At 49.2% G+C, this 12,636-nt stretch overlaps 1 protein-coding gene across 1 annotated transcript in view; it reads right to left on the bottom strand.

Moving 5' to 3' along the window:
- Window positions 1–12,636, bottom strand: part of LOC119440192 (luciferin 4-monooxygenase) — a 182,258-nt gene that overhangs the window by 144,101 nt on the left and 25,521 nt on the right. The window contains exons 3-4 of the mRNA XM_049662804.1: window positions 9,814–10,013; window positions 7,773–7,944 (exon numbers count right to left, since the gene is read on the bottom strand). Of these exons, the coding sequence (XP_049518761.1) occupies window positions 7,773–7,944; window positions 9,814–10,013 (372 nt within the window). The remainder of the gene's footprint in view (window positions 1–7,772; window positions 7,945–9,813; window positions 10,014–12,636) is intronic.

Raw genomic sequence — 12,636 nt, 5'->3', positions numbered from 1 at the left:
TTGGTGAAGTGCGGGGTATCCTAACGACTCGCCCTGGAACTCCGGAGCCGCACTCTGCCTTCCGCTACCCCCACGACCATGCCAGATCACGCCGGTGAGCGACCCACTTCGTCAACTGGGCCAGTCACCTGCGGTGCTGTTCGTAAACGAGGCCCAGCTGTGTTCAGTGGCACCGCTGATACCGACGTCGACGACTGGCTTTCGTCTTACGAACGGGTTAGCAACCACAACAAATGGGACCATCGGACAAAGCTCACCAAGGTTATTTTTTATCTTGTGGGTGTCGCCCACCTCTGGTTCCGCAACCATGAAGCAACCATTGCGACATGGAATGACTTTAAGACTGCATTCGCGGAGGTATTTGGCCGTCCTGCGGTGCGAAAGCTTCGCGCCGAACAGCGCCTTCGCCACCGAGCGCAACAGCCGGGCGAGACTCTCACTAGTTACATCGAGGACGTCATAGATCTCTGCAACCGCGTGAGCCGAACGATGACTGAGGAAGATAAGATTAAAGAAATCCTCAAGGGCATTCACGACGACGCTTTTCAGATGCTCATAGCCAAGAATCCTACCACCGTTGCAGCCATAGTCTAATATTGCCAAAGCTTCGACGAATTCCGCCGGCAACGAGCGCTCGCCCGCCAAACTGCTCCTCAAGTGGCCTCCCTTTCCAGTTTGGTGACTGCTCACGGACAGGCTGATGACGGCTCTCTACTGCCTCAGATCAAAGCCTTCATTCGTGAAGAGGTGGCCCGCCAGCTCTCGCTGCTCCCTCTCACCGAGGAGCATGTCCACCCTTTGTCCTCGGCCGTGCAGCAGGCCATCTGCGAGCAGGTTGCAGAGGCCCTTCCACCAGTCCAACAGATTGCTGCAGCAGCTCAGATTGCTGCACCTTAGACGTACGCTGAAGTCGTGTCGCGTCCCAGACCAACGACACTCTCCTACTCGACGCCGCCACCGCGCAGAGCGCTTCCCCCTGTCCCTCAAATACCCCCTCAGTACTTCCGACCGCAAGATCCATGGCGCAGGCGGGACAATCGGCCGATATGCTTCTCGTGCGGTATCGCGGGACATGTGGCGCGCTTTTGTCGCCGTCGCCTGCCGCGTCAGGACGTCGTCGTTGGGCCACAGGTACCTGCAGCCCACCAGCATGCTGATTCGAACCCATCGCCGAACTTCTGGACCGGTCGTCAGAATTTCATCCCCCGTCGTTCACCATCACCGCGTCGCCGTTCGTTATCGCCGATGCGTCGCCGCCCGCCTTCCAACGAGGGAAACTAAATGCTGTAGCTTCGGAGGCAAGAGCTGCACGCTTCTCGAAATGCCCAAGACCTCCGCTATCGCCGCAAAACATTATAGAAATACAGGTTGAAGGAGCCGCTACATTCGCACTCATCGACACAGGCGTTTCAGTTTCCGTCATACGTGAGACCCTTTACCGTAAGATTAGGAAGGTCACCACATCACTTTCTGACCTTGTACTTCATACTGCCACCACGGAGCCCATGGAACCTTCAGCCGCATGCACCGCTAGGATCGCTATTAAGGACGTAGTTTACACAATTGAGTTCCTTGTTCTGCCTTCCTGCTCACATGATGTCATCCTGGGATGGGACTTTCTGTCGTCATTGACTGTGTCCGTGCCTAAGTTGCTCTGTCTGTCGTTAACACCACTCTGCCTGCCGCCTCACCCGCCCCCTTAAAAATTATTGTCGCCGCCGATACTGATCTGCCACCAAGCACTTCAACACCAGTCGCTTCGTTGTTTCCATCGGCGCCCGACGCCTCAGCACTGTTCACGCCTTCATCGGTTTTTCTTCACCGCAAATCTCTACCACTTCCGTTTGCCGTTCTTGACGTAGCCGCTGGTACAACAATTATGCTAGTGGACAACCCGTTCCAATACCCACCGACTCTGCTTCGCGACGAGTGCCTCGGCTGTGTCGAGCCTATTGACATGTCTGAGTGTTTGGACGTGCCTGGCTCCTCTTCTGGACGTTCGCTCGACGCCATGACACCATTTCCGAAAAGCTCCCGATTGGCTACCGAAGTCATTGATTCGTGCGTTGACGCCAACCTTTCCCTCGAGCACCGCGAGCAACTCCTGTCTCTCCTAGATACTTTCCTTTCTTCGTTCGACAGTACGGAACACGCCTTCGGTCGTACGAACAGTGTTTCCCACCACATCGACACCGGGTCCCACTCTCCCCTCAGACAACGCCCCTATCGCGTTTCAGCGGTGGAGCGTCGTATAATCAACGACCAAGCGAATGACATGCTCGAGCGTGGCGTCGTTCAACCATCCCAGAGTCCGTGGTCTTCTCTAGTTGTGCTAGTGTGAAAAAAAGATGGTTCTATTCGTTTCTGTGTCGATTACCGCCGCCTAAACAGTCACACGGAAGGACGTCTACCCTTTACCCCGAATGGACGATGCGCTCGATTGTTTACAAGGCGCTGAGTACTTCTCGTCATTGGACCTACGATCTGGCTACTGGCAGGTTCCCATGGCCGAATGCGATCGACCGAAGACAGCGTTTGTCACCCCTGATGGGCTATATGAATTTACCATCATGCCATTCGGGCTCTGTAATGCGCCTGCAACTTTCGAGCGCATGATGGATAACATACTTCGCGATCTCTAATGGAACATTTGCCTATGCTACCTTGATGATATCGTCGTCTTTTCTTCAGACTTCTGGACGCACCTCTCACGTCTCCACCAAGTTTTGACATGTTAAGAACGCTGGTCTTCAGCTGAATATCAAAAAGTGTCGCTTTGCAGCTCGCACCTTGAGTATCTTGGGCCACGTTGTGTCCAAAGACGGCATCCTCCCTGATCCTGCGAAACTTCGAGCTGTCGCCGACTTCCCTAAACCAACGTCACTGAAGACCCGGCTCCAGAGCTTCATCGGTCTTTGTTCTTATTTTTGTCGCTTTGTGCGCAATTTCGCGACCGTTATCGCACCTTTGACGCGACTTCTCACCGTTGGCACCGACATGTCTCACTGGTCTCGTGAATGTGATGACGCATTCCAGACGCTACGCCAGCTGCTCACAGCTCCTCCGATTCTCCGGCACTACGATCCCCGGGCGCCTACGGAGGTGCACACTGATGCAAGCGGCGTTGGCTTTGGTGCGGTACTCGCGCAACGGAAGCCTGGCTATCACGAGTATGTTGTCGCCTACGCGAGCCGAACCCTCACAAAGGCCGAGACCAACTATTCAACCACTGAGAAAGAGTGCCTGGCTATAGTCTGGGCTCTTGCCAAGTTCCGACCCTACCTTTATGGCCGCCCGTTTTGTGTCATCACGGACCACCACGCTCTTTGCTGGTTCTCGACTTGCAGCCGGAGGGCCGCCTCGGTCGGTCGGCCCTCCGGCTGCAAGAGTATGATATCCAAGTGGTGTACAGGTCTGTCCGCAAGCATTCCGACACGGACGCCCTTTCTCGCTCTCCTCTACCCCCCGACACAGCGTCTCTGTTGGCACAGTACACCGCTATCTCAGCGCTCAACGTCGAGTCCATGCACTCGGAGCAACGGAAGGATCCGTGGATTGTGGCCCTTCTCGACCTTCTGTCGGATTCCACCGCCAATCCGCCCTCCCGCGCGCTGCGCCGTCAAGCCTGTCACTTTACCGTGCAAGACAACCTGCTCTACCGCCGCAACTATATAACGGGTAGTCGCAAGTGGCTTCTCGTATAACCTCGTCACATGCGGTCCGACATCTGCGCTGCTTTTCATGCCGACCCACATAGTGCTCACGCAGGCGTGCTGAAAACTTACGCAAGGTTGCGCCAACGCTTCTACTGGCGCGGTATGTACAGCTTTGTCGCGGTATGTACAGGGCAATATGTACAGCAACCGCGTACCATCCGCAAACTAATGGATTACCTGAGCGCTTCAATCGCACTCTTGGCGACATGCTTCCTGCATACGTCGCGTCGGACCACTCCAACTGGGACATGGTTCTCCCCTTTGTCACCTACGCTTACAATACCGCGATTCAAGCCACCACAGGTTTTTCACCATTCTTTTTATTGTATGGACGAGAACTCTCGTGCACGCTCGATGCAGTATTGCCATACCAACCTGACGCCTCTGAATATCGACCCATATCAGAAGTAGCCAGGTACGCTGAAGAATGCCGCCAACTTGCCCGTACCTTCACGACGGAAGGTCAAGCCCACCAGCGCAATCGACATGACAGCGACCTGAGCACTACCACTTTCGGTGTCGGCTCCCTCGTTTGGTTGTGGATTCCACCTCACGCTCTCTGTCTTTCGTCCAAGCTGCTGGCTCAATGCCACGGACCCTACGGGATCGTCACCTGTTCATCTGCTGTAAACTATGTGGTCGAACCTCTCACGCTGTCTGACGATCTGCGGCGTGGTGGCCGCGAGACCGTGCACGTCAGCCGGCTTAAACCGTATTACGATCCCTCTATCGTGTCGTCACCGTGAGTCGACAGGATGGCTAGTCTTCTCTCGTGTGGAAATTGAAATGATGAAGATAGCACAAGCGTCTCGGTGGTCACATGGTTCCTGAAGTGAGGAAGAGAAAGACGAAAGGATCGGTGTCGCTGGTTTTTCCTCGCGCTGGCGTTTGGCTGGAACTGCTGGGGTGCTCTTTGCGCGGGACTTAACGGGATTAAATGCCAATAAACCCCATATGATAAGTAATTAACATTTAGTTGAGTTTTTCACCACAACGAAAGATAATCAGTGATCATCGAAAAATTTGTCATGTTTGCCAGCCCAAATAATGGCGCAACGCACACACACACACATCATGAAAAAACCTTTTGTCTCGTCCTATTGTTTAATAAACATTTACCTTCAAAAATAAGTGATTTACTTCAAGAAGCACTCTATATCCGTCTTGTGCTGAATGTCACAGGAACTGCTGAACGTAGCGTCTCTTGGATAGTTTGACAGGACCGCAATCCACACTTGAAAAATTACGCTAAAGCAGCCTCACAAAGCATAAATGAAAACAACATATATATATATATATATATATATAGAGAGAGAGAGAAGAGAGAGAGATAGAAAGAGGGAGAGCGATAAAGAAGAGGGGTGAACGAGGTGCGAGTTATCGGTTCTCTACCCTTAACTACGATGGGGAACATAGGGGTTGGAACGAGTGCGAAGAGAGAGACAGACGCTCACGCAGGCCGCTCAAAAGCATGACCACCGTGAAAAGTTAGGGGTGTCCGAGTATTTGACATTTAGAATACGAATCGAATAGACTTTGCTTGACAATTTCGAACAGTGAACTCCTATTCAAATTGAAGTGGTTCTAGCTGTTCCCATACGGGACACAACAGCACTTATTTGACGAGACCAATGCAAGTGGGGACTATTCCAAATAAGTCTACTGCATAGGAAACGTGGTTGTCGACAAGAGGCACTAGTTCTCGATCGAACGCACGGGGAGATCTGTCCTCCTCAATAATTTCTCGTCATTCCACAAGAATGTCTGGCCTTTAGGAAGATTATAGAGGAAGTTATACCGATTTAGGATAAGCAATTTATTATTTTCCCAGTCTCCCCATGTTTGCACCTTTTTAAAAATAATGATCGTTACTGAAGTATCCCACTTCTTTCCTCCCACAAATAAAATAATTCTGCATCCACCGGGCGTCGTGCTGTTCGCTTTTTCATTAATGTCATATCATATCGCCTCTGATTATAACCTTAACACGTTTCGCCAGAAGCTTGAGGTACATATTTCTGTTAAATAGTGCTGTAACATGGTCTCGTCGTTTAAGTTCTTTTGTTTATTTTGCGATGTGTTGCGTTTTTGTTAGTTTTTTTTCTTCACTTGCACTCAAATGCTCTTTTAGTGCTTATTTCGGAAAGGTATTCTGTTGTGCAGCATATATATTTTTTCTTCACTTGCGTTGGAAACGTCTTTTACATTTTGCAATTTACTCTGTTGCGTTGCGTTTTGATGTTCACTTGCATTGTTACCCTGTTCTATACTAGTTTGCGTGTGCTTTCATTGTATTAAGTAAACCCCCCCCCCTTACTCAATGCCCTTTGGGCCTGTAAGGTATTTTTAAATAAATAAATAAATAAATAAATAAATAAATAAATAATAATGGTGTGTCAGATAAGGATTATTATTATTTATTTCACAATACTGCCGGCTTCCTTTTGGAATCCCAGGCAGGAGTGGTAGAAACATCGCGTGATTTCACTCTCTTTTCCTCAAGGGAACAAAAAAAAAGAAAAAAAGAAGAACGCGTAATAAGCACGGCAAACATTTATTAATTCACAAGTACAAAGAAATACGTTGAGGCCATCCCATTTGTTGCCAAGAAGAAAGGCGTAATAAAAGAGACATCAGAATATGTAGCACAAGCAGAAAAGAAACAATGAACGCATGGCATTACAATTACGTCTGCTCTGCAGATAAGAAGGAACCGGTAGTGTTGAATGCACCCCGGTTTGCGGAAGGGCGTTCCATTCGCAAATTGTTTTGAGCAGGAAGGAAGAAAGATGTGCGTTTGTTCTAGCATGCAGCAATAATATTATTTGATTGTGCTTATCTCTGGTGAGTCGCGATTCATTAAATTTCATGTAGTTGTCAAATCTCATTTTAGTGTGGTTGTTAACATTGTTTCTAGACGGTACATTTTCGACGAGTTTCTGGTGTCTGGAGCCCAGACCGCAATCTTAAATCGGTGACTGAAATGCGCCAATCACAAGCATTGTAGATGAATCTAAATGCCTTTCTTTATAATATTTCGATAATGTTATATCAGCCTTTGTGTGAGGGTCCCAGATAATATCTGCCTACTCGAGTATTGGTCTAATGACTGTTTTAAAGCCGTTAATTTGGTAGCACTACTGCAGTTCCGCACCCTGACGAGTTCCGCGTCTACTAACAGCACTACTAACAGTGCTTTTACTAACACTACTAACACTACTAACAGTGCTACTAAAAGCACTACTAACAGTGCTTTTTAAACACACTAACTGAATGCGGCGTTCTCATTTACTAGTTCCGCAGTTGACCAGGCGCCCAGATACGGATTCAATTGCACAACCATCTATCAAATATAGCAAAGAAGCTGAATTTTTAACCAGACAGACTCTGAACGAACTTTAGTCTTTACTCAGAAATGAGACAATGTTCAGTATTCTACTTGGTACCAGAAGGTCGGCTTTATCCAATATTCGTGTTTGATTAGTTTCCTAAATTTCGCTACTTGAGCGCTCCTACAATGTCTTTGATGGATTTTCGCTTGTGATTATGCAAGCCTGCTGATTTTTCATCCCGTTAGAATTATATATTTTCCCGGGGTAGTGGCGGTCAGCGTCACAGCAATATGTTCCTCCTGTTTCTGAAATATTGTCCGTCATTTTTTTTCTCACTTGCGATATTTCTGGTTTGTAACAAATTGTTATGTTTTGTCTTTACTCTTTTTATACATTTTCATACATATGCCGAGCAAACAGCGTTTGGTAAGATTTTAGCTTTGTGGAGAGGCCGCCGGCATGCTTATTACCAACGTTCCCAATATCATTTCTGATAAATCGATCATCACTTGGCGGCATTAGCTCTAAAGTTATTGTGCAATGCTTGTAACACTTACAAATCATTAGCTGAATCCATTGCCCTCTCCCATTTCTCTACGATTTAGATTACCCCGTGTTTGTGCATTGGCCAGTCACGAAAGTAACTGGTCAAGTGACCGTTCAGTAATCAGCCTAATTCGTCCGACGCTATAGCTTCCATTCAAAGATGCGAAAACGCAAATACCTCGCAGTCCTTTAATGCCTCGATGACGTCTTCTGGGATGGTTCTGCAAGTCTTACTGACCAAAATTGCAGATCCTACGTGAAGTGCCAATAACCACATGCTGAATATCAGTAAACAGGAGATATTGCTGTCGCCGAGAAAGACGTCCCCGGGGGTAAGAATTTGGAGAGCGCTGCAACGGCACAAACACGTTGGAAAAGGCAAGAATCAGGCGCATTCGCACGGCGAGGACATATATTAAGTGGAAGCTCCGGGGCCGACCCCAATGCTAATTATTAAAATACCTGTAAAACTAAGAAATGCTTTATTAAGACAACCGCTGCACTGATTTTGAATAAAATCTCTTGCAATTAATAGGCAAAATTGCAGTCTACAGACTGTGATTGTGATTACAGGCGTAAATTGTTTTCAAATTATTTACCTAGTAATTAACGAGGCAAACAAAAATTGATCAAAAGTTTAGAAATGCGTAAATCTGCACCAGAAACATCGTATTGCCGTAAACTACTTCCGTTAGAGCAACTCAAGCGGACAAATACAGTAAATTATATTACAGCTCACGCGAATTTGTCACAATGTTTACGAGGGGTTTGGCAATATACCCACACAAGTTCCTACACATGAGTGTTCCACACGATCTATAATGTATCCCCCGTTTATTATTACTGTGGACAGTTTACAGATGTGATATCGTTTTTTATTGTTCAGTTGTAAACTTGATAGTTACGTTTCTTTTATTGCGACAACACTAAAATTCACACTCCAGGTGCATTCCTGCCGTCGTCGTCGCCGTGAGGTTCCGTATAAAGTACAACGGTGGTGAAGTCGTCGCCGCGCGCCGTATGCTCTATGTGCGGGTAAAAGCGCGCGAGGGGAGTCGACAATCGCGGCCTAACCTGGCGTGCGCGAGGGAGGTCTTCCGTCGACGTCTTCCGTCTCTGAAAGGCGGAGGAGAGATGGGAGGGAGGAAGGGAGGGAGGCGGTGCGTGCGGCATTGTGCTCCGGCACCAACTGCGTATTTGGCGACCGGGCGCAAGAGGAACTGGCGATCACGACTGAATCTGGCGCACGAAGGGAGGAAAGCGTGGAGGCAGTACAGGAGGGAGGAGGTGCGGCTTCTACTCTGCCGTCAACTGTACAGTTCGCGAGGGCGCGTTAGTCTCGCGCGCCGTATTTTGAAAGCGCTCTGCAGACGGCTCATACCTTTGTGAGCAGTGTGTTCTCGCCGCTAAGTTTTCGTTGAAACGATGGACAGTACGAAGGTCACTTCGCTCGTTGCTGCGGTCGCGCTTCCTGAAGCCAGCGTCTTGACAACGAGTGTCCGCGGTGATCGAGTGTGATGTGTTCATGTTTGCCTGGCCGCTGGCACCGTGCTTGTTAATTTAGTTAGTAAGCAAATATTTCTAAGTTTAAACGGCCGATAAAACTACTATCCTTACTTCGTATAGCTGTCTCCTAATTTGCTGTCGCAATCGATGCTTCGTCTTTCGGGAGAAACTGCGGATTTTTCAATTGCGGGGAAGCACTTGGTTAAGCGGTGCTTCACCATAAGGTAGAACATGTCGACTACAAGGAGATGAACTGACTAAGTTAGGTTTCACCGCCAGGGGTAGCCCTAGGAGGGTCTCCTATGGTTCCCTCAAAACGAGCAAAGAACGCTGTGACCGTGCTAGTTTCGCAGACTGAGGTCATCGGGGACTCATTGAAAGCGGTCATTATGCGACGAAGAAGCATTTATTGCGTCACAACATGCTAAGCCTCTCGACCACAGGAAACGGCGATAATTTAGGTGTTTCGAGCGCCCGCGCTACAGCAAGAATTCAAATGCGTCACGGCAGTGAAAAGCTAAACGTCTTAGGATTTATTTTTGCTGACTCGCACTGTTAATATCGCTTGCATGCTTAGCTGCCGGAGCCATCCATATCAGCCTAATCATGCTTAACTGTACCACATGTCACGGTAGTGAGAGTGTGGGTGCTCTCCGGGCGACTAGAAGTAGTTTTGCAAATGAAAGAAAAGGCGAACTAATTGGCAGACTTACGCATGCCGCAAAATACTTCCCAAGAAGAGACTCTCTGGCCTCTGAACGCATTTAGGTAAGCCCGTTGTGCCCGTTGTCCATCCCACGAATTCGCTACCGCCGGCGGCAAATTCCTTGTCGTCGCAGGGTTGTTGGCGTTCGTCGTTCAATTCACAGACGCTGGTGAAGCCTGGCTTTTTCTGACCCACCAGAAACATATCCTGCTCGTCGATAACAACATAAAGAAGAGAACAAGAGGTAAGCATAGAAACAATTACTTATCCTAAAGGAGATCCCCTAACCGGCCATATTGAGTAAAAGTTCCTATAAAAGCAGGTCAGCCCCAATTAAAGTCATTCAAAGGTTCAGATCTTCGAAAACATTTAGCTGCCATCGTTAACGCCAACGCTCCGAGGAAGAAAACATGGTCTTTTGTAAAAGAACCCATCGCTCATGAATAAGCATTCTCGCTGTGAACAAGAGCGCACTGATCGAAGAACACGCAAATGAAAAAAAAAAAAACATTGTGCAGACGATCCATAATAAGCTTAGTAGGCGACAACCGCAGTGATAATGTATTAATTAGGGGTACCGCTCTAGAGGAGGGCCCAGTAGATGAAACAAAGTTCAGTGGCGATTTAGCGGTAAATGCGAGTGTAATGCGAGAGCATTACGAGCATTACGTCGCACATCTTTGAAATCCCAGATACATTGTTGAAACCACGTTCACCAGGTTGCAAGCTCTTGTTGGGGAGCCCCCTTAACCCACGTCCTGCTCCTTCGGGAAGCGAAGTGCATCTGACGGTGGTTCGGAGCAGTCCAACGCCAGTTGCACTATATATATATATATTGTTACGAAGCACTTGGGGAAGTCACCGTTCGCGACTAGCACGATAAAGTAGCGAGAGGTAGCACAGCCGATCGAGCACGGCACAAGGCTTATCTCTCTCGTCGTTCTCTCTCACAGACACATCCCCACTGCTCCTTATTTCACAGTACAGTTATCTCCCCCGCGAAAAAAGAAGCCGTCCCGGCGACCTAGGGGTAGGACAAGAAAGGCGGATCATAGTACGGCTTGAGACGCTGGACATGCACAATGTCGCGTCCTCGACGGCGATGATCCAAAGATAGCTCGAGCGGCTCCACGATATAGTTGACTGGAGACGTTTGCTCGATCACGCGGCAGGGGCCCTGGTACTTCGACGCGAGTTTCGGTGACAGTCCAGGGGTAGGGGCTGGAACCCAAAGCCACACTAGCGAGCCAGGAGCATAGGATGCAGGAGCATGTGAAGTTTCTGGATGGTACTTCTGGCGTTGCTGGTCTTCTGACGTAAATGTACGGCGTAGCTTGCGACACTCTTCAGCGTGTGCAGCAGCTTCAGACAAGGTAGTGGTTTCTGTGTTGTCAGGGCGGTACGGAAGGATAGTGTCCATTGTGGAAAAAGGTTCACGTCCGTACAGGAGAAACAAGGGCGAAAATCCCGTGGTCGTCTGCGTGGCGGTATTATAAGCGTAAGTGAGAAATGGTAGAACATGGTCCCATTTGGTTTGGTCGGATGCAACGTACATGGCCAGCATGTCGCCAAGAGTTCGATTAAAGCGCTCGGTCATGCCATTGGTCTGCGGATGGTATGCAGTAGTGGTGCGATGAATAATGCGGCATTCTTTGAGGAGAGCCTCGATGACGTCGGAGAGGAAGACGCGGCCTCTGTCACTAAGTAATTCCCTGGGAGCTCCATGGCGAAGGATGATGTGGCGCAGGAGAAACAAGGCGACGTCACGTGCAGAAGCGCTGGACAAAGGGGAAGTTTCCGCATAGCGCGTAAGATGGTCGATGGCCACGATTACCCAGCGGTTGCCGTCTGATGTGGTTGGCAAAGGTCCATAAATGTCGATGCCTACTCGATCAAAAGCACGTGCTGGGCAACGCAAAGGCTGCAATGGAGCGGTTGAACGACGAGGGGGATCTTTGCGGTGTTGGCAAACGAGACAGGAGCGGGCATAATGACGGATGAATCGGTACATCCCTCGCCAGTAGTAACGAAGGCGTAGACGCGCGTATGTCTTTAGTACACCTGCATGTGCGCACTGGGGATCGTCGTGGAACGCTGCACAAATATCCGAACGTAGATGTCGAGGGATGACAAGCAACCATTTGCGGCCGTCCGGGAGGTAGTTACGACGGTATAAGAGCCCGTCGCGAATGAAGAAGTGATGGGCTTGGTGACGTAAGGCGCGATTGGTAGTGGTTGTCGATGCGGTGGACAAGAAACTGAGCATTGACACAATCCAAGGGTCTTTCTTCTGCTCCAGAAGGATATCCGTGGCAGCAAGGGAAGACTCGGACAATGGGGCCTTCGGGGAGGTAACCTCGTCTGTCAGTGGTGAACGAGACAAGGCATCCGCATCCGAGTGTTTTCGGCCAGAACGGTACAGCACTCCAATGTCGTACTTTTGCAGTCGAAGCGCCCATCGAGCAAGACGACCGGATGGTTCTTTTAAGGACGACAGCCAGCACAGCGAATAGTGATCAGTAATCACGTCAAATGGGCGGCCATAGAGATACGGGCGGAATTTGGTTATGGCCCAAATTATAGCCAGGCACTCTTTTTCAGTTACTGAATAGTTCAATTCAGGTTTAGTGAGTGCACGACTGGCGAAGGCGACGACGTACTCATCGAAGCCAACCTTTCTCTGAGCAAGAACGGCACCAAGGCCGACGCCACTGGCATCCGTATGGATTTCTGTTGGAGCGCTTGGGTCGAAATGGCGTAGGATTGAGGGAGACGTCAAGAGACAACGCAGCTTCGTGAATGCCGCATCGCAATCTGGTGACCAGGTCGA

This window comes from Dermacentor silvarum, chromosome 2 (assembly GCF_013339745.2).
Source record: "Dermacentor silvarum isolate Dsil-2018 chromosome 2, BIME_Dsil_1.4, whole genome shotgun sequence".
Lineage (NCBI taxonomy): Eukaryota > Metazoa > Arthropoda > Arachnida > Ixodida > Ixodidae > Dermacentor > Dermacentor silvarum.
This window is presented reverse-complemented; position numbering and strand designations above follow the sequence as displayed.